At 36.9% G+C, this 25,652-nt stretch overlaps 1 protein-coding gene across 2 annotated transcripts in view; it reads right to left on the bottom strand.

Moving 5' to 3' along the window:
* Positions 1 to 970: 970 nt before the first annotated feature.
* ZNF326 (zinc finger protein 326) overlaps positions 971 to 25,652 on the bottom strand; it is a 30,401-nt gene continuing 5,719 nt past the window's right edge. For both annotated transcript variants that reach the window (XM_086617104.1, XM_086617105.1), the window contains 11 exons: positions 24,341 to 24,467; positions 21,880 to 22,285; positions 18,955 to 19,153; positions 17,263 to 17,297; positions 16,208 to 16,295; positions 12,675 to 12,789; positions 11,498 to 11,645; positions 11,073 to 11,172; positions 9,578 to 9,708; positions 8,483 to 8,578; positions 971 to 1,698 (listed from right to left, as the gene is read on the bottom strand). In XM_086617104.1, the coding sequence (XP_086473230.1) occupies positions 1,531 to 1,698; positions 8,483 to 8,578; positions 9,578 to 9,708; positions 11,073 to 11,172; positions 11,498 to 11,645; positions 12,675 to 12,789; positions 16,208 to 16,295; positions 17,263 to 17,297; positions 18,955 to 19,153; positions 21,880 to 22,285; positions 24,341 to 24,467 (1,613 nt within the window). In that variant the 3' untranslated portion in view covers positions 971 to 1,530. The remainder of the gene's footprint in view (positions 1,699 to 8,482; positions 8,579 to 9,577; positions 9,709 to 11,072; positions 11,173 to 11,497; positions 11,646 to 12,674; positions 12,790 to 16,207; positions 16,296 to 17,262; positions 17,298 to 18,954; positions 19,154 to 21,879; positions 22,286 to 24,340; positions 24,468 to 25,652) is intronic.

Below are 25,652 nucleotides of genomic sequence, written 5' to 3' on the forward strand. Positions count from 1 at the left end.
ACACATCCAAAAGAGATATTGTTCAAACAGCTGCAGGCTTAACGTATCTCAACCAACCCATGCTAACTTTTAGCTCCAAACTAACTCACAGGTACTACAGTCAAGTCTCTATCATGCTGATTTTTTTAAATGGAAAAAGATAAGCTATACAGAAAACAAGAGGTCAAGGAACCAAGTTTAGTCTACTCTCTCTTTCCTCACAATGTTATATTTTCTACTCCAAGCTACGCTAAAAGGCAACAGCTAAATGACTACAATAGACAGCATTCTTCAGATTTCACCGCTACTAGACTTTCTGGTGGCCTAACATGTAATTCCAAACAGCAAGTATTCCCCATAATACTCGCACGCTTTCCCCAATTCTACATGAGATCACTGAAAAAGCCAATTGGTTTGCATTTGAGGTTAGCAATATTTCAATTCTATCTAACCTCTGTCCTCTGCCTATATCACCTGTATACAGCAATGACTATAAATTAACACAAAGGTTCTCCAGCAGAAAATTGAGGTGAGATTTTGAAAAAAATTCCCCATAATGACCACAAGAGATTGTATAGTTACTTCTGTGAAGTTACCACATTTAGGGAAAAATGATGCAAATTACTTAGCTGTACTTAGAAATATTTAAATCAGACACTTCCAACTCTCATTAGTCAAAATCTACATTAGAAGGAACTGTGGAAAAAAACAAGTGTACTTACATAATTTCTAAGACAGACGACAGTGCACAGTGTGTAAACACACTCAAAGCATACTTCGCCTGGGCACACTATGAAGGCTGAAGTGCTTATCTATCTGGTACGTGGAGTCTGAATACATCAAAAAATCAGCCATAAATAACATGAGTCACTAAGATGCAACTACAAATTTTAAATAATTTCATAATATCAATCAGGATTTGAGTCAAAACCAATTTGGTAGTCAGCATGGGGAAATATTTGAAGTACTTAACTATAGACACTTTAAACAGTAACATTTCTTAAGTATTTTATTGCTACAAACTGGTACATCTTATCACAAAAAGCTACAAGGCATATTATAACACATACTCTATTATACAGAGTGCAATGTAGTCCCCAAAACAGCCACACTCAACAGCACAATTTTGGAAGTTACTCATTCTGTACTAAGAGGTAAATATGATAAGCTTATGCCATACAGCATTTAATATATTTACCCCACAGACTCGCCTTTCTTTTCAACTGATTAGACCAAAAATTATTATTATATCCAACTTTGAATACACACATCAAAAAATAGGATGCTTAAAAAAATATACAACACAATGTTTTAATCAGCTTTAACAGTCAGTTTGCTATAAAAAGCTCAACTAAAATAGTCTTAATTTCATTTTAAACAAAATCAGAAACACAGAGGAATTATATAAACAAGTTCTCCACGGAATGGAATGCATGCATACGGTGAGGAATCTTCAACAACTTCATTTGAGACTTTTTAATAGTCTTAGCCACTTAAGAGCAGAAATAAAAAGCTGTTTTGCCTCCCCTATATATTTTCATTTCCTTGCACTTAATTATCTTCAGTGTGGTCTAAAGTGAAGTCAGTTTGTTCTTCAGTTTCTTCTTCCTCCTCCTCCTCCTCCTCCTCTTCCTCACCCTCAACTGGCTCATCAGCTTTGTCCTCTTCTTCTGTCTGCTGCTCCTGAGTCTGGTCATTAATTTCAAAAGGATTTTCACCCTGAAGCAGAAGATTGAAAACAAACACTTTGATGTTTATTTAAAACATAAAAATAAAATAACACTCATCATTTCAGTGAATGAAAAGGGCAGCCACTAAGAAATGCTGTGGTATTTTATACAGCTTTTTAATAGGGTGGTTGTTTTTGTTTTTGCAAGAAAATCAAAACAGATTTCATTTAAAAGTAGCAACATCTCATTTTATGCACTCTGGAAATCAGGATCTCAATAAACTCTCTTAATGAAAGGAAAAATGGCATTGAGAAAAAACTAAAGCATGCAACACAAAATTCGGTTTTACTTCAACATTCAGTAAATTAAAATCAGAGAGTTAAATTTCAACATGTTTTTATTAAGAACTACAGCTGCTTCCTTTTTCTCCCCAGTTAAAACCAAATCTGAACGGAAGAATTTCCTTCTGCTTTTCCTTATTTACAGTCTTTATTCACTCCGAATAATTCTATCAAAAAGGCAAACTCTTCAGTAAATAAAAAAGAAATCTAGAATTAATATCATTGGCTAGCCTGAAATTCCTCCATTGCTGATCTAGAAAAATTATGAAGCAGATTTCTCAGACAGTATTTTAAAAATGTTGACATTTGTTTCACGTTTTCTCTATTTCATACAATAATTCACTAAAAGACATACCTCAGCTTTCACTTGTTTCAGATATTTAAGAACTATGAATAATCAACAAACAATAAGGAACAGCAACATGAGTTTCTTCGCTAAAGCTCCTTTCATGGTCAAACATCTGACAGAGCAATCCTGATCCGTACATACGACGCCAATCACTTAACTACACTGGGATCGGTATTTGAAGAATATTATTTAAAAGATGATCCAAAAGAAAAATCAAGTACTAGGCCTCTTGTCCTTTTTTGCTCACTTATAAAAGAAACATCAGTATTTTTACTTCAGTTATATATTTCAGGTAAGGTCTTCCAGGTGGCCTACAAATCACCGAAAAATTAGAAAGCTGTAAAAACATTTAGCAAACACCACTAAACAACAACTCAGCTTCACTGTTATTCTACAGTCAAGAGAAATCATAAATTCAGATTTAAAGAGTAACCCAAAGAAAGCAGAATCCTTTGAGACTACGTTACTCCAAGTCCCAGGATAATCTTACTCACGCACTTTGCAATGGCCAGCCTACAGCACTTAGATGGTAGTGTCTGTTGAGCCCAATCAACTCAAAGCCTAATCAGAGACATAGCTGCCACTCATAAACCCCATGAATAAGGTAATATTTAAACTTCTTTAAGATACTAAGCTTGGCTCTTTTAGAAGTAGATTCTCATAGATAAGGGTCAAGTACACAGAAAGTTGGTATCATAACTTAATCTGAGCCCTGAGAAAACAAGAAAATGCCATATCTCAATTAAAACTCTTATCACTTTTAGATGATCCACTATCAAGTACCACGAGGCTACAGAACACCAAGGAGAATTTCACTGAACAGGTAACAGTGTCACAACATTGAAATACCAAAACTATTTATTCACTCAGTAAACTGTTTCATAAAAAAAACCCCACCACACACATATGGAAAAGCGAATGCCCAAACCAATTCAATTCCAACATCAAGGGAAAGCATTGAGAAATAAAAAGACTTGAGCATCCAAACCTCAATTCAGTAAGGATTAGTGCAACTTGACAAAATTGTACTCATTTACTTTCCTTTTCTGTTTGGATAGATATGTGAAAGACCTCCTGACTGCAAAGCTTCATGTTCCTTGTGTTCAGTCAAATATCTTCAATCATGTTTGGGTACAGAAACAAGGATTTCCAAAGACAGACAGGAATAAGCTAATTACTCATTAAGAATACTCCACCTGGTTAGCTTGAAATACATCAGTATTTCAGTAAACATTACAGAGGGAAGACAGGACATTTAGAGTTTCACATGGCCTAATAGAGAGCATTGTTTCCTAGCAAAAGAAAACAAAAGGTGGCCTTTCTCTGTGAATGATCCACAAACAGAAGCACTTCTACAGATCTCACATAAAAGGAAAGATTAAAATTCTCTCATGTGTAGGCTAGGCACAGTGATGAATTGTAGCTAAAGAACGCACTTCTGAAAGGACTACTTCCACACTCCTGCAGACACCTTCTGACTGTCCCTGACTCTTGGGGACAAGGTACACAAAATTGTTACACTTCATTCCTGTGGAGACAGTATGTTGCTTCTGGCTAACCTAGCAGAACTGGATTCAGCACACTACTTCTGGCTGAACATATCTCCATACAATAATAATAACAACAAAAAAAATTTAGTTGCTTTCCCTAGCTGTTTTTCAGAGAAAAATGCACTTTTCAAGTTCTCAAAATAAGGAAAAAGTTACTGCCCTCAAGGGGAAGATCCTAACGACTGCACTCTTTTCCAGTGATGTAGCATCAGAGGCATACAGCACAGCATGAAGAGCCAGTTTTGATGCTAGTTGATTTTGACAGCCACGTTGGTCCCCTCTTCCCAGACGGCTTTAAAAAACAAAACAAAAAAACCCAGAAAACAAGAACACCGGCACACCACTGAACTACTGCAGAAAGACTTTATGATGCCTACAGAGCATAAAAACACAAGCAGATAAGTAGTTTATTCCCAAGAGATGCATTCTTTGGGTTCCTTGTCTCTAGAATATTTAAACTGCAGAGAAAGCTTAAGATTGTGAACTGGTATTTACAACCAAAGCTTCAGGATTCAAATGCCCCCAGAAACCACTCTCTTTATCTATTTATAACAGGTCTTACAAACCTGACCCAAGAAGATACCAAAGTCTGCCTCCTTAACAGGTAAATTTTAGAATGCCTTCACTAACCCACACAATCAAACAGTCCTGGGATACAGTGACAGAAAACATCAACCTCTATGATGCTTCTCTTGAGCAACATCCAAGCAGCTTTTAATCACAGACATCATTCTATCTGGGAAGTTCTAAATGGTCGAAAATTCAAGATAGCCATGACTCGCATTAAATGATAACTTTTTGCCTGAGAAACAAGACGGTCTTTTTTTCCTCCTTATTATAAAGGGACTTGCTACAGGTTCATAAAACTTCTAAGATGATTGTTTCAGAGTGGCCAGCAGGTGGGTGGTGGTGGATTCCCCTCGTTATAACATGGATGTAGGAGAATAAGGAGAAATGAAGAACTTTTTAAAAAGCATATAAAGAGTATACATTGGAAGCATAAAAGGGAACTGCACAAGATCAAGATTGAGGAAAGAGGGCTCTTTAAAAAAAACAGTCAAGGTAAGAAAAAAATCCTTTTAAGCTTCTCTGATTAAAATATCTACAATGAAAAGTAAACAAGATTAACAGGAAACTTTCCTTGGATGCAAAAGACAGGATGCAAACAATATGCTGTGAATTTAAGCACTGAATTAGATTTTCAAATATAGGAATTAAAAAAAATTGTGAAATATGATAGTGTAACAGATGGTAACCAGCATCATTAGGATCGTAAAGATCACATGCAAGTTTTGACAACTGGAAACCTCAGTTCTGGTACAGTAGTTTTCTGGAAACTGAATGAAGTAATTTCCAACAATGTAGACACTGGCTCCAGAGCAGCAGCAGCATAAGGAACAGAAGCAGCATTTTGTGACAGAAGATAGGATACAGAAAGTGAGTCCTAACAGTGGGGTCTAACGGAAAACTGAAGAACAGTATACGTCACAGAGTTATTCCAATACTAACAGACCCAAGGAAGCTGCATTAGTAAATTAAGATGACCACCTTTAAGAAATGCTCTTCTCCACTACTATGATTCTTGTTGCTCTCATCATTGGCTGCAGCTCTAAAAATCGCTGTTAACAACCTATCTGGATTTTTGTTTTTTCCTTTCCGTTCATAACTCTAATCACTGACCAAAAGCCTAACAAAAACCAGAGCCTTTAGAAAACACCAAGAGCTCTTCTAAAACCACATCATCCGATTTACTGAAGCAGTCTTCTGTAGAGCTGGGACATTAATTGCAAATGGCTTGAAACAAACTAAAACCCTCACATAACACATGAGGGATTATCTGAAGGATTTATATGCAGCTAGCCTAAATTTTCAGTGGATATCACAGGCACCTTTACTATGTTAAAGAAGAAAAAAAAAAAAATAGCTCAACTCAGTGAAAACTACCAGGGGCAATTTAACATTTACACCTTGGCTGGATCTGATGTGTCCAAGCCTACAGAATTAGCTGAAAGATTCAAGTATAAGTATGCATACTTATTTAGCATGTACAGGTAAACACTACTGAGTTTGTATTTATTTCTTAAAAAGAAGATTTTGCAGTGAAATTTGAAAATCTAAAACTGACTTCATAATTAAATAGTTGAATATGAAAATACCTGAAAACATTTACAGCCAAAAAAAATTTTTCTGCTTCCTTTTTCACAGCGCATATCAGAAACATAGTTAAAAATGGAAGTAAAGTGTTTGTAGAGTGACACATTTGAAGCTGTAACTTTGTTTAAAATAGATGCACCTATTTGCTTTCTTTCCTTTTGCAAATACAGCAAACAACCCATGGAACAGTCTCTACTTGGACAGAAGATTAAATCAAAGGGCAAAATAGATTAAGCACTGGGTAAAGCAGTAAGTCACAGGTAGAATGGCATTTTACTGAAAAGAAGCGGCCAAGGTGTCCCAAGACAGACAGCAGTTGTTACTGCTTATCAATTAGCTTATTCCAGACCAGAAGTCATGATCCATTCCCTCATTTTCAGTCAAACATTAGCCAGAGTCTTCAACCTTGCTAAGTCTTATAGAATACAACACACAGCGCACATCCTCAAAACTCATCACCTGCTGCTAGCTGTCAGCCAGCCAATCAACTCAAATTATATTAAATTGTAATCCTCCAAGCACTTACTCAGTAGCTCCACGAGGCAACTGAAACAGCTTAACCAGAATTTTTCACACAAAACCACACCGGCGGAAGGTGGGTCCCAAATACTGGTTGTGGTAAAAAGGTGGATGACCACCACTCTTGGCAGGGTATGCTTCTAGAAGGCAGTATTGACCTCAATAAAAAAAGAACTTCCCCCAATTCAACTTTATTTGGGATATGCACCTCTTCTAGGTCCCATATTAAAAGAACAAACATCCCAATATGCACGGAGAAATGCAGCAGTGTAACAGGAAAGGAAAAAAAAATCATCTTTTATCTTTTTTTTCTCATGTCAAATTGTATCAATAGGGATGCACAAAAATCAGGAGTTGCTGACGTGCGCTTTTGTTCTTCTGTCAAAGGCATTTGTGATGTTGATAACCTGCCTTTGTGACTTGGTACAAATCCATGCAACAGCCTCCCAAAGTCTTCCCTGCTCTGAATTTCCTCCTTTCACACTGCATATGCAGGATAGACACCACTTTCCAAAGCAATGTTGGTTTGGGGGGTTGTTGTTTTTTTTGTTGTTGTTTGGTGGTTTTGAGTTTTTTTTGTTGTTGTTGAGGGCTGGTGAAGGGTGTTTCGCCAAGCTAGTCTGCCCTTCATCTCAAAGAAAGCTATCTTCAGCTCTAACAAGGATTTACCACTCTCCTGGAAGACCAGAGGCACCAAATGCATGCATCACAGGCTGTACAATAAAACTGGACTCCTTCAGTCTGCAGTTGATTATACATTTTGACAAGGATGAGAGAGATTTGCATAACCAGAAGCCAGATACATGTCACTGAGCAGGTGCTGCTGAAAGCGTTTGAAGTTCAGTCCACCCCAGGTAACACCAGTGCCAGGTATTCTGAAAACATCAGTGGTCTTGTGAATACAATCTCGCAAATTCTATCTTCCTATGTTTTCCAACTAAGGAATGGCAAATTTCCGTTCCCCCTTTTAACAGTCCCCCACCAGGGGGCTGTACAGAAGAAACGCACGCGTGTCAGGCCCTGAAGAGCACCAGAAGAGGTGGCCGAAAACATATGCAGACGTTCCAGTCTGCGGTACCTGGTGATTTGCTACCTTTTCTTAACAGATACAAAACAATTGTCTGAAATCGATTCACGCACCCAACCATGCATAATTTAGCAAGATATAACTAATATGACATTTTATATTGCAATTAACTTCCACATTGGCTCATACCTCATCATACAGGCAAAAATCATAAAACAATTAAAAGTAACCACCAGAAATAGCTAACAATGGCACTACAGAAAAAGTCGCTTGGCTGGCCCAGAAGGAAAAAGCCCCACAATTAGCTAAAATAAATTCACATATGTTTCTCAGGCCACATATCTGCAACATAGGCTGCCATGCCTTTTAAATTCTCTGATCACAATTACTGTTTTCGGTTTTCGTTTTTTGTATGCTACCATGAATGCTAGAAATTCTATGGAATAAAAAGTAGCTGGGTAGCATAAGCACTGTACTTTAGTACAAAGCCACATGCTGGAGTCTTTGCTTCTAAACATAAAAGACTGACTCATTGGTAATGTTTCATGCTCTACAGCTAGTATTATGTACAGTGTTAAAGACACTGCTGTTGCTTTCTTAAAGCTTGTTTGTATTTTTTTTACTAAGAGCATCTAATTAAAAATTGACTAGATATACACATAAATGGTAAACCAAAACCAAAAGCTGATGATCTGAAGGTGGTAATTTTTTCTGCATATAAAGTTATCTGAGACAATGACCTGAGACTGGTAAAATACGTTAAAAACATATTCAATCTGTGAGCTACCTAGAAGACAGAAACCAAAGACAGAGCACTGAGGTTAAACTATCAGCATGGAGGAAACAGTAGTACAGCAAACATTAGACAACTTTTTTTTCCACATGCATCTTACCTTCACATACAGCTCGTATCGTGCCTTGACTATAGGATTATTCAGGATACTGGTGGCAGTAAGAACGCTCTCCCTTTTTATTTGTTCTCTGTAGGCCTAGGAAATAAATTTTACAGCAAGTAATTATCACACATGTATTACAATTGTCACACAAATTTGAATTCAGTCAGTTTCTGTAAGGAAAATAATGAATGTACTGCAGCATGAAATGCTCACTCAGCATTTAAGTCCAAACCACGTAATAGGCTCAATTAAGTCTGGTAGTGTATATAGTTTGTTGCTTTAGCTTAATCAAAAGACATAGTCACACCTTGTTTATATAATGAACTACAACCACATGCCTGTCTACAACCACAGTTACCTGTTCTCATCGACAGATAACATACACACTTTTCCATCACAGCCTAATATATTGTTGAAGATGTCCCTGCTCATTGCAGACTGGGTGGACTAGATGACCTTTAAAGGTCCGTTCTAACCCAAATCATTCTATGATATTTCATCATCACAGCAGCTCATTTATAAATAAAACATTACTTTGGCAATCTTGTTTGCTATGATAACCATGACTTTTTCCACTCACGTTACTCTTTCAACCCTTCTACCACCCTTGAAAGTGTATCATTATAAATTGTAACAGGGACCAATTCCACACTACTGCTAATTCTAAACAGCTCTCCCTTTTCTTCAAATTAAAAAGATAATAGCCAAGAGAAAAAAAGACACCAGGTTTGTTATCTTGCTGAAAACATGCACATTATATTTTGCAATTTGAGTAACAAAATCTTTCCAACACTTAATGGCAGTAAAAAAAATTCCCATAAAATAAAAAAGTCTTTCCTAGTAACCTTGTCAGGACTTACTACCATCAGCTATTAAGCACACTAACATTTCATTAACTGAAGGTGCTTAAGCATTGGCTACCTCATGAGACATGATGTTTACAAAGTGTAACAAGGACATCCTGTCTTTCTAGAGAACAAGTAGTACCAACAAGAGCTCAGAAATTACTTTCACCAAGTACCATAACACTTCTCACCTACTATTATACTATGCTTGCTTTTTTTTTTTTTTTTTAATAATGTCATCTCTTACTTGTTTTCCTTTTGTGTGATCAGGAGATTTTAAGTGCTGCTGAACAGAACTGTGTAATGCAGGAACATATACACTGCAAGCACTGCAGTGAACAGTCTCAACTTTCATCATATGGTCATCAGCTGTAACCCCTGTCAAAGAAAACGCAACAAATCATTAACATAAAATATGTTGTTCTAGGGAAGTGGAAGAGGGATTGTTTGTTTTATACCAGAAAATTAGAGTTCTCGGTTGTTAAGTCAAACTGAACCACAGGGGAATATTCATCCACATTTAGGCATCAAAATGAGGCTCTCTGAAGGCACTATTGAAGGAGGAAGTTTTTTCACATGGATACTTCAACTCCTCCTCTCCACAGACTATATACAAGACTCAGGCAATTACATTTGCTGTCTCAGATTATGATAGATGAACACCTATCTGCCTAAACAGAGGAAATAAAAATGATAACACAATCAAATTGAACTATTTAATGTACAAAAACGCCATCTATTTAAAATCACCAATAAGTAATAACCTTAATAATACACATTTTGATACAAGAAACAAACAAAATTTCATCAATTAAGTTGTGTTTACTTTACCCCTCATAAGAACAACTAATTTATTTCTTTGCCTCCCCTTACCACCAGGAAGAAGCACATGAATCCAATTCCTCTTGAAAATTTAAATATTAGTTTGCCAATCAAATATTCTGATCATAAAGGCAAACAGGCTCTCCACTACTTAAGGAAAGCACACAAAAAGCATCTGGGAGATAAAGACGTTGGCTACATCCATTTTTACATAGCTTTTAGCATTTAAATTCAAATGAAAGTAATATTCAAATACAGTTATGGCCTAAAGTAAAAGTACTCAAAAGCTGTCCCCTCTGGCTCTAGCACATCTTTTGAAAGCCCACAAGCAAAGGATAAAGTGGAAGGATATGACACAGGGAAGCAGGGACACGCAAAATGCTCCAGAAAAGTACATGTAGGGCAGCCCAGGGGAGAAAAAACATAATTCAGGCCAAGATGCATCTTGAGTAGCCAAGAAAGTGCTCAAACTTGTCCTTCTGCCAACGTCCCTCAAAACCCCAGCAACTATCCCACTTACATTATCCAGATCCTTGCCATCATATTTGACCATTACAACATTACTGCTTTATTAGACACTTTCAATCTACCTGCATCCATCTGTTGCCACTCCTCATGCGTTATACTGAATAAGACAGTGGCAAGTCCACATAATTCTATTTGTCAAGTATCTAGCACAACGTATTCTTATTTTCTGACAAAGGTATCTAGATAGCAAACATAAGTAAGGCTTGCTATCTCCTACTGTGCTCACATTCCACATTACACCAGAAATGAAGCAAGGAATCCCAACAAAGGTACAGAAAAGGTATGAAAACTAATCATTTTAATCCAAACATTTTATCAAATTTGAAGAATGAAAGGACAAAAGGACAAGCAGAGCTTCGTATTAGGCACTTTCACATAAAAGTATTACTCACCTTCCATTATATCTTTTTCAGCAGCTTGAGCATTTTCCGCTTGGTTACTTGTCTGCTGCTTACGCATAGCTGTCTTCTTGAATTTATTCACCATACACTCCTACAGAGAATCAGGAAAAAAAATCGTAATGCATTTGATGTACGATTGTTTATATTCTAATAGGAATCTACACTTAAAATACTACTCAAAATAGCTCTGAAAGAAACAGCAACTAATCACTGTTACTTCTTAAGGCACTACTTTCAATTGTAAAAGTAACACTTCATGCTCTGAATTTGCTTCAACTTTTAGTAATGTTTGTTGCGCCCAAAGTCATCTGCAAAAGGAGTAACAATGATAACAAGCATATTTAGAAGACAAATGGTAAATTTTAACTACGTTCTAATGCAAATATATTCTATAGATCAAAAAACAGTTGTCTTACATGAAGAAATTCCATCACTACTTTGTCAAATTTGGTTTGCTTCTGGATATGATCCAGTGTTTCCTGGTGAGCTGCACTCTCCAGATGTGATTCAATTTCTTTTTCTTCAAATGTTCGAAATTTGCAAAATGAGCACGTAAATGCCATTCTGTTAGGAGAAATACATTAAATAATATTATTATTAAAGAAACATTCTTCCCTCTCTCCTCAAAACTATGAGGACTTGACAAACCTAATTAGAAAAGGAACGGGAAAAGCATTCTTTAAAGAAGCCTAAGTGAAAAAGAAAAAAGTATTCCAGTATTTTACCATGATGAAGGGTAACTGCTACAAGAACCAAATATAAACCAGGCCAGTCTCAGAGTAATGAGTTATCTATGCAAATTATGAAAACTGCTGAAATCAGAAGCTAGCCATTGAAAAGCCACATTATTGTGTGAGTATATCTATCACAGCTCTCTAGTTTGTGTCACCTTTTGTAGTATTTCTCGTAGTCAAGCCAGTCCACGATTTCCTAACTACAAAGAGTTAAAAGAATTCATTTAAAGCTCGTTTTCCATAGAAAAACTATATAACCTTTAGAAGGAAATATGGCCTCCTCACTACAATGAGGAAAAGGCACTAATGCTATGATCATATACTGCACAGACATGGAACAGTTTTGTATAGTGCTGGCTATTAGCCTGCTTGGCAGTGGCAAGACTAAGAAAAGTTACAGAACTACCTACTTAATTTTTTGCTACAAAATAGCTCACCACACATATAAAACTAGAATAAAGCCAATTTCTAAGAGCTTATTAAATCAGCATGAATATATATTTAACTGAAACATGTATTTCAAAAGCAGTACCATTCTAAGGTGCTTCTCACGTGTGCACTGATGCACTGGTTGGGGAGAAGAGGTTAGGAAATAGTCTTGTTTTCTGATACAGCAGAGGTCCAGTGAAACATCAGTCTTCTAAGACACAGGATATGGGTGTTGGGTTTTGCTTTGAGGTTTTGTTATTTGTTTGGTTCTGTTTTGGGGTGGAGGGTGGGGTATTTTGCTCATTGCATTTTATTTTCCTAAAATCAGTCCAAAGGGGCTTTCAGGAAAAACAACATTCTTACTTAAGAATAAACAAAAAGAAAAACACTATACACAAGACAGAAGTTACACAGAAGTTATAGCACAAACCTGTATCCATCACCGTATTTTTCACTGTTTTTTTCCCTTCTACGTCTTTGCTTCTCTCTTCTGGCCTCAATTCGCCGCTTTTCTTCTTCTTCACTTTTAACTTCTCCTTTGCCATCTTAAGATACAGTAGAACAATTTTAAAACGTTACATTCAAAAAAAAAACCCAAACAAAACCACAAAAAACAACAAACCAAAATTAAAAAAAATAAAACCACCAAACAAACCCAAATGACACAAAACCCCCAGTAAAAGTATCTATCTTCCCTGTCTCCTCCACGAACACCTCAAAACACAGACAAAGATCCTATACCAAAGTGGTTCAATGGCGTATTTAAATGGCACAGAAGTTTTGCTTTGTCTTCCTCCTCTAAAGAAAATCAGTGTAAACATTTGCTTCCAACAATGCAAATTTAGTAGTTAAGGAGTGTGCTGGTTTTGGTTGGGATAGAGTTAATTTTCTTTCTAGTAGCTGGCATGGGGCTGGGTTTTGGGTTTGTGCTGGAAACAGTGTGGATAACACAGAGATGTTTTTGTCACTGATGAGCAGTGCTTACACAGAGGCAAGGCCATTCTGTTTCTCACCCCACCCCACCAGCAAGTGGGCTAGGGGTGCACAAGAAAACAGCTAGCCCCAACCGACTAAAGGGATATTCCACACCATATGTCATGCTCAACATACAAAGCTGGGGAAGAAGGAGGAAAGGGATGACTTTTGGAGTGATGGCTTTTGTCTTCTCAAGTAACCGTTACAAATGACAGAGCCCTGCTTTCCTGGAGATGGCTGAACACCTGCCTGCCGATGGGAAGTAGCAAATGAATTCCTTGTTTTGCTTTGCTTGCGTGCACAGCTTTTGCTTTACCTGTTAAACTGTCTTTATCTCAACCCAGGACTCTTCTCACTTTTACTCTTCTGATTCTCTCCCTCACCCCACGGTAGGGAGCGAGTGAGGGGCTGTGTGGTGCTTAGTTGCCTCCTGGGCTTAAACCACGGCAAGGGTTTACACTCTAGATTACACTCTTAAAAGTAAAGAAATTCAGAATTAAGGCAAACCGTACCCTGTTGTGCCTAGTTATTAAAGGTCTGTTCAAGTAAGTGACCAGAAAAGGGTCCGGGGGGTGCATGGGAAGAAACACCTTACCTAAAACTCTCCATGGTTGTAGAGCACTGTTGCTACAATTCCGTTACATAAAAAGAAACTATCTAAAGCCACCCTCTTCTGCTGAGAAGGCAGTTTCCAAAACTAAAAGCAAAGGTTCTCATAAAGGAGACAAAGCCGTGTTTCACTAAGGTATGGTACCCAACTTGAACTTCAACAACTTTATTATTTTTCCTCACTAGACTTCACTTGATTTCACAGAAAAATTTTCCCAATATTTTCAGCTAAATAAACCAGTGAAGGAAGATCCAGCTAAGGGGGAAAAAAAAAACAAACAAACAAACACAAAACAATCCAAAAAAGCCCACACCACCACACAACAAAAACCCAATCAAACCTTCAAAGAACTTCATTAAATTATCACCTGGCATGTAAGTAAGAGTGCAAACAAATAAATGACTAAAAATTAGTTTTGCAACATTAAAGACTTCTAAGGATGTTGACTTTTTGCGTAACTGTACTTATGTTTGCCTTCCCTATGTCTGCTTTAAAAGCCTATGGACAACGTGAAACAATTAGATTATTCCGTTGGTTTAAAGCAAGAAAAAGAGGATCACTTAGTTTTCCTCTGCAGTTCAACCTTAGGAGAGAGGTCAGCCTTCATGAAATCTGCTTCCATCCAAACAGCAACAGAAGGGAACATACAGCAGCATAACGCAAAAAAAAAAATAAGACTGGCAAAAGCTCTGTGGCTCTAGAAGCATCACTGAGTACTGAAAACATTTCCACCAACTAACAGCTTACACTTCATTCCTGATTACGTCAAGGTTTTTCATTTTGTAGCATAGTTTCAAAAATTACTCTGATCCAGAGAGGAGAAAAACTCCTATCCAAAAGATCATTATTTTTTTAATTCAATTTTAAAACAAAAAAACAACCACTCACCCATGGAGGCAATTCCCATTACTGATCTCAAGACCTAAATTTCACTTAGTGCCTTACCACCCAATCCTGGAAAAGTGCAAAGGATCACTTGTTTTACGGCTGTAAAAATCATAGAATCATAGAATGGTTAGGGTTGGAAGGGACCTTAAAGATCATCTAGTTCCAACCCCCCTGCCATGGGCAGAGAAATCCTCCACTACACCAGGTTGCCCAACGCCTCATCCAACCTGGCCTTGAACACCTCCAGGGATGGGGCAGCCACAACTTCTCTGGGCAACCTGTTCCAGTGCCTTGCCACCCTCTGAGTGAAAAATTTCTTCCTTATATCTAATCTAAATCGCCCCTCTTTCAGTTTAAAGCCATTGCCCCTTGTCCTATCACTACATGCCCTTGTAAAAAGTCCCTCTCCAGCTTTCCTGTAGGCCCCCTTTAGGTACTGGAAAGCTGCTATATGATCACCCCAGAGCCTTCTCTTCTCCAGGCTGAACAGCCCCAACTCTCTCAGCCTGTCTTCATAGCAGAGGTGCGCCAGCCCTCGGATCATCTTCGTGGCCCTCCTCTGGACTCATCATCTAGTATGACATTCTGTAGAGTGAAATAGCCTGTATCTTACTCCTCGAGCTCACAAATTCAAGTGCCTGTCCTATCACAAGTTGGGGGATGGAAGCCTGATTCTACATATAAATGGCAAATCCCCAACAGGGCTCCCACTTTCCTTCAGTGCACTTAAACTTTTAAAACCGAAATACCCACACACCATTAAAAAAAATTAAAAACAAAAAAATTACTACTACTTCAAGAAAAGAAACTCATCAGTTGGCTGCAAATTTCCAGCACTCCTTACCATCAGATTAGACTACATACACAATAAGGCAGCACACAAGGGCAAGGAGACTAAAAATAGTTTCGGCCTTCACACTGCATTTCTTTGTGTATGTGTTTTGAGATTACTACAGTTAATATATATTTTAACTGATTTTATGTTAACTAATAATTAACCTGTTCCATTAAGATAGAATATGAAATAGACCCTGTGTTCTTCAGAGCAGCTCTCTTGAGTTAACTAAACCCACTTTTACAAATTCACTCACCTAGGATTTAAGGGTGAGGTTGATCAGCTAGTGGGATAAATAATAGGATATGGGTGAGGAACTGGTGGGATAAACAACATTTAAGCAAACGAATGGCAGTAAGTATAGAAGACCATTTACATTAATTTCACAAAAATTAAAACAAATCAACAACACACAAACATGATCAGAAAGCAGAGAGACAATAAGCACATAACGAACAAAACAAGTTAGGGATGGATGTTACAAACAATCATCTTCTCCATGGCCTAAATTATAAACACTTCAAAAAAAAAAAAAAAAAGTCATGCTATTCAATAACTATTAGAGGTCATACAACAGGCCTACTAAATCTATTCACTCAAAGTCCCACAAATATAATACCTACAATACTTTACCTGACAAAGCAAACTGACTTACCTCCAAAAGTCTGATATCCAAGATCATAAGCATCTCTTGTAAAGTCTTCATATATAACAACAGCACCACTTGTGTCCACTTCGATTTCCTAATAAAGTCAAATCCATAAATTTTGTAAAAAAAAAAAACAAAAAAAAAACCCAAAAACCCAACAAAACAACACCACCACAATGTCATTCTAAATCCAGAAAGACAGTGCAAATTACTCAATTTGCTTTCTTCTAAAAATAGCAAGTAGAGTATTGGAAATAAAGTATCTAGTTAAGACTCAGTGTACAAACACTACCGAGATACCCATTTCTCCTCAATGCCTTGAAGTCTTTGTGAATTAGTTTCACAATTAAAATTCTCACTGTCTTCTACATAAATATTCCGTCTTCCACTTCAGACTTTTAAATATTTGGTTGAGAATATCTTACTACCTCTCCACTCAAGAAGGAAAATAACATTCCAGTCTTTCAACATGGAACCCGGATACACAGGCATGCTTAGCTTTCCAATCACATTCTTAACACATTGTTGCAACTCATCTTTCTGTAGCTAGAAACTAATCTTTGTAGTTCTCCTACCAGAGAACACCTGTTAACACAGGTTCTTTTTTATTTACCCTCTCTCCTTGGTATGTCTTACATCTTATCCATTTTTCCTCATTGCTGTTTAGTAATCTCCCTGTCATTTTGTAGTTAATTTCTCAACCCATCCAAGCAGGTCATAGGTGTATGAAATCAAGCTGACTACCTATGACAACATGAGAAGTGTTCATATCACAGCTCTCTGTACATTATAATAGGTAGGGTCTACAAATACACTTTAGAATTAATTTTCCATGCTATCCACACAAGCTACATGTTTCATTTGAAATCAGTAAGGATTCCACACTGCTACCAAAATTAGACAGTTTTAGATAAAAGTGAAGAGAAAAATGAAGTTTAGAAAAACTGCTATAGTTAAGTGCTTATTTTTTATAACTTTAGCTTAATAATTATTCGTCTTAAGGTATACTGTGCAAACATCTGAAAGGATCACAAACATTTTCCAATTCTGTGAATCTTTACCTCTATAGTAGAATCCTGGAAAGATGACTTCATGCCTATAAACATAAAATAAGGAATAAATAAATAACACAAAAGTGCTGTCACTGTCAGTTAATTTTAAGGCAATAAGATACTAAGGAAAAAAATTCTACTTGTTATGCAGCTAGGACAGTCCATATTTACAATTTATCATCTTTTAGTAGTAATACTAAATGTAAAATGAGTTATCCTTAGGAATGTAAACTAAACAGTCTTCTAGAAGCAATCATCTATATCTAAATACACAAAACAAGAAAGTAAAGACTGAAAGGACAATAACATTTTGAGATATACTCTCATGCATGTATTGTATACCAATTGCATCCAATTTTCTGTTAGTTGTTACCCCCTTTTTAAGTTTTCAACTACATGACACGGCTTAGAGCATCTTTCAGGTCAAGTTTCAAAAAATGGTATTAAGCCACCCAATAGTTTCTTCCCCCAGCCTCTGAGCCACAAGACAAGTTAAGTAGAAGTGCATTCTAGTAGGCACTATTCACTTCTGAAAGTAACTTCAATATTATGTAGCATATTGGTCCTTGGATTGTGGAAATCAGTGAGGGGGAACAGATAATAAAACCAGAAGTGCTCTGTCTAAAGGTAGGTTAGAAAAGGAGAACCTACAAAAGTACTGAAAGAAGAAGAGTTAAGAGGGAGACCTTTGAGATGCCAATCTCTGATGTACCTGGATGTGTATTTTACAGGCCCATTTCATCACAACAAACCTGGTGAGTTCAGCAATAACATTTCCTATACAAGAGGGAGGTCCTATACACCCAGTGCCTGAAATTTTTACAGTACTCTTGAAGTTATGGCTAAGGGAACAGTTTTGTAATACACACTAGTTTAACTAGAATTACAAAAGTAAAAATAAGATTCCTATGTGCAAGTTTCTGCTAAGTCTATGCATTTACCTCACATGCTTTGGGCTGAAGTAATTTTAAATGTTTTTTAAACTTTTAAACAAGTTTACATTCCCTCAAAGCACATAATTTATTCAAACCTCATTAGTGATTTTTCTTCCAGCTTTACCTGCAGTATGAAAATTACTGGAGTTGTAGGACATCTTTGGGGAGGCTAAACAAACCAAGTACTACTAATACTTTGCAATTCTTAATTCCAGCTCTTCTCTTCATTATGGAATTTCCTTTATAAGAAGCAGAAATCTCTCTCTGCCTTTTATAAATTATCCTATAACAATTTGTTTGCCTCCCTTTCCTTCTCCTCTTCACCCACAAATTATGCCTTTAGTCTAGGTGCATTGCAGCTGATGCACTACTACTTATATCCATCAAAGTATTTAGACAGCAGGGCCCAGGCTCATGCAAGGACACGTTTTAATATTTGTCAGGCACTGCCACTTAAGGTAACCTGAAATCTGAAATCATTTTCAGTGGTGAAAATTTGCCTCCAGAAAGTATCACTATTATGAAAGTCTTCAGCAGTACATATTTAAACACATCAAAATATTCAATTTTATTCAGCAAAGTATCTCTTCAGTAGAACAGCTAGAAGAGAAAATTCATAAGATCTGGTTTAGAGTACTTAAAAGGTAGATAACAAAGTGTTACAAAACAGCACATACAACCTTCTTTATGAATATTAAAAGATAACTCCTAATGAATTAAAAAAATAACTAATTTTAACCAGAGAATTCTGGCACTTGTTACTTACTAGGTGATTTTTTCTGGCTCAGCTTCAAGATCGGTTTTGTCATTTTGGGTTTCTTCATAAATGTCCCACCAGGTTTGTTATATGGCTGCGGTATCATTTTTCTTTTTATTCCTCTTGCAGCAACTGCTGCAGGACTGGGTTTGTTATGATAGTCAACAACAATTCCAGGTCTGTGCATTCCTCCAAAGTCTCCCATATGCTGAAAATTTGTAAAATCAAGAGAAAGGTATTAGTATATGAAATCAATAGAAATAAAACAATTACTTGGTACAATAAAACTCTGAACTAACTAAAATCTGTGTTCTAGAGCAAAATGCAGGGGAGATTTAAGCTCCTGGCTTGCTGTTGTGTTGTGCAATGGTATTGTGGGTGTTTGTCCAGTACAATGAATAAATACGTATAAATTGTGTTTCTGCTTATTCAGAACCATTGTCCAGACAATGAACATGTCTGTCAGAGTTCATCTCTCAGCCTAACATCTTGGCTCCTCTCTTCAGATTCTCTAGATGATGAACGACTTTTCCCTCTGGGAAAACAGAGCCAACCAACCCAGTTTTCGACACTTTAGTCAGCAGTCATTTAAAAAAAAAAAAAGTTTCTTTACGCCAAATGGGCAGCAGTGATTTGAAAACTGAGTAAAAAAGTTTGTCCAGTGTGGAAGAGTGACTAATTGAAGGAAGTTTATTCTTCCTTTTACTTATCTTCCCACTGAATTCAATAAATTCAGAATTTCCAAGTTGGGCCTGGAGGGAGCAATACAAAAACACAGCAGCAATAGGAATGAAAGCTCAGCTGAAAGACTAAACCTTTCTATTATTTCTAAAATGCTGTACAGTTATTTGTGGACACTTGTTTATGAAGTTTACCTCTTTGAAGACATCAAATAAATGAGTAATCTGAAGAGGGAGAATTTAGGTAGCTGCAATATTTTCAAAAGTCCTAACATATTTCTTAATATTTAATTCAATTACTTGATTAATAAAGGGCAGAAGAGTGCCCACTGACTGGATAGGTGACTTGGATAAGCAGAAATATTTGTATTGCCATGAGAAGAGAATTAGTATTACACTATCACAGTTAAAGGAACAAAAATAACTTTAACATACTTTGTGAAAAGTTATGACTTTTTTTTTAAGCAAATTTTCAACGACAGACAGGATATACCAAAATAGGCACTTTTCTTAATCAGAAGTCCATGCACAAGATATCCATGTTAATTTATTTAGTTGAGATAGTTATACAACTACCTAGCACGTACACTTGCACTGAACACATGTAAATTTGACATGAAGTATGCAGTTGAATAATTTCAAGTTGGGTTGTTTTGTTTTTTAACAGTCTCTCTATTAAAGGTGCAATGCATTTTACATATGGTAAGTAGTTTAGCCTTTACATTCTCCTTTATTACATAAAAGACTAAAAAGAAATTTCAAAAGCAAAACAAAAAATAAATAAGGCTATTTGGTTGTAACTCTGCACAAAACTTTCAGATCTAAATGAGTTCTGAAAGGATGGCATCCAAGCTTAAGAACTTAACACTTACAGCTCCACAAGCAGAGAAGCATATAAGATAAGAATCTATCTCTCATACCATGCTACATGCTAGCTAGCAGCCATGTGCAAATCTGAGCTAAGATTTTAGTATGGCAACTACAGTACTCAAGAATACTGCAAGGTAGACTTTCTGAAACAAAACCACCACACAATTAGGCATTTAAAAGACTCAGTAAAAAATAATCTTCCTCTACACTTCAAGCTACAAACAAGTTGTATGGTTTAGTAACAAAGAATTGCTTCCCCAAGAAATATGGCATGTTTCAGAATTTTAAAAGATAAGTTACACCTAGAGGAACAGGCAGAAAAGTGTTCACTGAACTCTTTGTGCTCAAAAAAAAAAAACATAATCAGAATTGAGATTTTAAAACCAAGATAAAGGGACACCATCGACTTAAAGTTAGTAATTCTGTCTGAATTTTTTTTTATTCTCTTCTCTTGTTTCTGCGTCTGCCCTCCCCCCCCTCCCCCCCGCTCATTTAACATCAAGCACTACTTCTCCAAACTGTGATCCACTAACTGTGTACAGTTAATTTTGCTTTTTCTTAGACATACAGTTTTTACATCCTACACTGGAAAGGAATCCACTGAAAAAGAACATAAGTTCCTGTTAGAACACAAGTCTTCAAAACAAAATGAACATAAGTAATAGGACTAGGCACACTATCTAGAAATTAAACCTCAATTCTGTGAAAAGAGCTGATTTCAAGTTGATGATGCCCCTTTAACCATGCTTTAATTTTGAAAAAGAATTGCTGTAACTGCTAACCACCCACCTTTGCCATTTCCTCCCCATCACCCTTCCAATACACAAGTCAGAGTAAGAATTAAGTTTAAAACAAGAATTTATGTTTGATAAAGCATGTGTTCATCATATTAAAGAATTAGCTAAACATTTACCTTTACAGGAAACAAAAACTACTCTAGCATTCACAACCTAGGTTTAATTTTTTACTTATACATTGCACCTTTAACCTACTCAAAACTTCAAACGGCTTTGAATTAAACTTATACAATATTCAAGAATTTCCCCATCAGCAGCAAAGATGCTAGTGTTTACAAGGAAAAATGCAAGTCCTTTTAATCCCTTTTAGACCAAACCTATTACTTTTATCTTCACTTTTCAAACAAAAGGAGAGATTTAACAAACCTTATCAACTAGTCTTCTATTACTCATTACTTTCAACAGAAAGAGGGACGGGTTCTACTTGAAGACAGCTTCAAGGGGGTAAACAACATTGTCAACCGTGATACTTTGCTTGGACAAAAAACCCACACTGTACTGAACAGTGCATTTGTTTTAAACCAGTGGTCTTGAAAGGGTTTAAAAGAGTGTCTAGTGAAAAGAATCTGAAAAGATTCTGTACTTACTCCTCGGCCTCGGCCTCTGCCTGTTGATGGTCCTCCAAAAGCATCATAGTTTCTGCTTCCAAATCCACTTTCAGGATAAGCAGGCGTTCCTCTCCCCCGAGAGCCTACAGGTGCAGGCTTCATATGGGGTGAAGAAAAACTGCTGTAGGAAGAGTAACTCTCTCTTCCTCTGTCCTCCATAAACCCAGGCCTCAATTTTGAACGGGAGTAAGGTGCTTCCCAGCTAGACCCGCCCTGGTTTCTACCTCCGAAAGAGTCAAGGCTATTCCGGTAGGAGTTGTCAAATCGACCACCATAACTACCTCCGAAGCGGCTTTGTTCGGGTTCATTATAACCATAGCCAGATCTGTACAGATCTCGCCCACCCAGAGAAGACCCGGAGTCGTAAGACTCATAAGGTCCAAACCTGGAAAAGTTGCACAGTGAGGAGAAAAAAAAGTAAGCTTACTAATGTTATACATTTCAAAAGACAAGTTATCAGTTGACATTTATCAACTAAAATCAATTTATTACTATACTGGTCCGTACAGTTGTGTTATCATTTAATCTTGATTAGGGCTGGGCAAATCACACTATGACCAGATAGAAAGCTATCTGAGCCATTTTTGCTACAAAGAATTCTGAAGTTCAGTATGCCTGAACTTTTGTTTACTTAAAATTTTCAGCAACGTGTATTTACTAAAACATTATTAGAGCCCAGCCCTAGTCTCATGAAAATAATCACCTGCAGACATTCAGGCTAATCAAACTCTCCTTTCTTCAAAATCATGCCCTCACATTCTAACAGTTAAACAGCAGTTAAAAGGCAGCTTAGTTCTGAACTGAGGAAAAAAAAAATCTTTTTAGTGGTACAGTTGTGAGTCTTAAACATCCCACAGTTCTAATTTTAAAGGAAAAAATACATATGCTCTTCCGTTCAGATTTGTACTTCTGGGAAATTTTCTTCCCTGTAAAATTCACTCTCCCAATCAGAGTTCATGATCTTCAGTGTATCCATCTTTCACTTGCAGACCATTAAGTCTAGCAACTCAGGATTTTGAAAGTCTATCCCAATGCATGCACAGGGGACAAAAACAGTCCTTGGAATTTCAGAGTAGATTAACAAGGAGTTGAAATCTTTAGTCATTTACCAAGAGTTTGCTTTGCCTTGGCAGCAGGGAAACAGGCTAGAAATCATCAATATTTGTAACCACTTGGAAGGGAAACACATTAGTGTCCCTGCAGGGTTATAATGGGGTGATTCAGCAGGAGTTGGAAGACAGCCCCTTGACTGATAAAATATAAACTAGAACAGACTGAATTTACTAACTGTATCTGTAGTAAACTGAATGCCTTCATTTTAAAATATGTTAAGTCTCAGAAGACCCAAAGCTACACAGAAAATGACACTATCTACAGAAAGAGCCCATGCACAATATTAACGTTACATGGCAAGAGACATTTCGGTGTTCAAGTAGTCATTCAACCTTAATCATATGCAGATTACTATATGGTAGGTACAGCTCATTCCTGAATCTCTGCTCAGACTTTTAAGTCAATCTTAATGTTCATCATTAAACAAATTATACTTAAGTAAAACATTTAACAGAACCGTGCAGCAAAACACAACATTTCTCCAGCCTTCCTACTTAGTACTGTCCTTGCCCAGTGGCACCGCAGTGACTACAGACAAGAATCGTAAGTAGTCTGGCTACAGCCAGACAAGAATTCAAGGGCGCACACAAGAATATCATCATATTATCTACGTTTTCTTCACATTTTATTTCCTTCAAGATAGAATCACTACTCTGAAAAGCACGCTTCTTTGAATATTAAGACCTAAATCAAATCAGCTGCTCCCTACTGTTTTATTCTGAAAGAGCAACAGTAATAGTATCCTAGCATTAAATACACAACTTTAAGACCACTGCATCAGAATTTTTATTTTTAGACCAATCCATCTTACAAAGCAGCCCAGAACATGCACACAGTTTTGAGTGTATTCAGTACCTGCCAGTGAAATAATCTGGACATGACTTTCAGATTCAATACCAAGATCATTTGAGCACTGCACATTCAAACCAAAGAACACAAACCCTAAATGTTCCTTGAAAACGGAATGTTGATAGATTCAGTCTAAGACACTAAACCAGTTAGGTCTAGTCTGCTATGTCAGAAATGGTATGTCAGGCCAATCAGCTACAAATTGCTAGCCATTACCAAAAAATAAAACTTTTTCCATTTTCATTCAAAGACGCATTGTTTCACTGTCAAACTTTTCCACAAAAATGCTCATTATTACAAGAATCTAGCTCTTACAGTTTAGTATTTGCCAGTATTTATCAAACATGAAGACTCAGAACGAAAACGTTCATACAAAATCATAACAACATGCCTCAGGAACACTTAAGTTAGAAAACAGAATGATTTAAACTTAAATTGGATTTGATCAATTCTTGGGACAACTAAAGGATTATTTTACCTGTTACCACCACCACCACCTCCTCCGCCTCCACCTCCATGACTCTCCATCCCATAGGATTGGTTAAGGTAAGAGTCCATGGATCGTGGGCCACCATAGCCTCCATGCCCATAATCACGGTCCATGTCTAAAAAAAGAGCAGAAAAATGTTTATAAAGAAAGCAAGCAGTAAGTCTTATTAAGTAATCTAGCTTAAGTTCTTAAGTAAAAAGTTTACTTTTTGCCACAGTGCTTACAAACAATATACAAAACTGCCAGTTGCAAACCGATTTTGACACTGTGCTTAGGGAAGCCGTATGTGTCTGTCATCATCTAAGCACTTCTTAACTGAAATCAAGTTCATAATTTTTTCCCAGTAGCAGATATCTCAGGATTATTGTTCCGTCAGCTGGAATTCGGACGCATAAATTAAATGGAGAAGCCCGATGCAGAATATGTCAGAGGTTAGTGCAGAATTAAGATCACTTCCCACCCTTCAATAACACATGCAGATCACAGGCATGTGCTTTCTCTATCCAACACCACAAGAAACCTTCACTCACACTGCCAGAGACCTTGGGTCAAGGTTGAAAGCAGTCATGCTGCAGTGCAGACTCTGTATATAGGCTGCAGTCAAACAAAAGAATTTTCTCCCATCTAGCAAAAACAAAAATCCACCCGAATCGGCACTCGGTTGCAGTTCACTAACTGCACTAAGATGCTGGCATTTCATAGCTGAACTGACATCACTTCATGACATTTTTATATCTTGTAATGAAGTCCGGCAAAAGAAGCAGCTTCTTCCTCAACATTGGAAGTCCTATGTAAAAGTTCTGGTTAAACAAACACTCACAAATTGAAAGCACTAAAACAGTGCAGTGGATCTGCGTAACGAGTATGATCCACTGTCTTCCTGTACCATACACAATTTGTGCTTCACCGGCATTCTAGTGACCAAAACTGCTTCCCGGTACCAACCAACACTAACTTTTGGGTAATACAAAGAAAATCTGGCAAGTCACGTCTCACAGAAAAGGTAACACAAAGAAGGAAAACACAGTGAACACAGGAAGGATAAAAATATAACCACACAAAAACTTGTCCACTCTAACAAGAGAGGGTATTTTAAACATTTCAAAATCTCCAAGTTTAAACCATTGACTTTTCCAGAAAATAACATGACAATAAGCTTACTTGAAGTCATAAGAAATTTTCCTGCTTAAAGAAACAGTAATTCTCTTGCACATCATTTCATGAAAATAACTGTAGTGATGAAAATCAGTATACATACTATTCCTTGTTTGTACCTGCTGCTTGTTAGCAGCAGGCAGCC

The sequence above is a fragment of the Tauraco erythrolophus genome, chromosome 10 (genome assembly GCF_009769465.1).
Source record: "Tauraco erythrolophus isolate bTauEry1 chromosome 10, bTauEry1.pri, whole genome shotgun sequence".
NCBI classification, from domain to species: Eukaryota; Metazoa; Chordata; class Aves; order Musophagiformes; family Musophagidae; genus Tauraco; species Tauraco erythrolophus.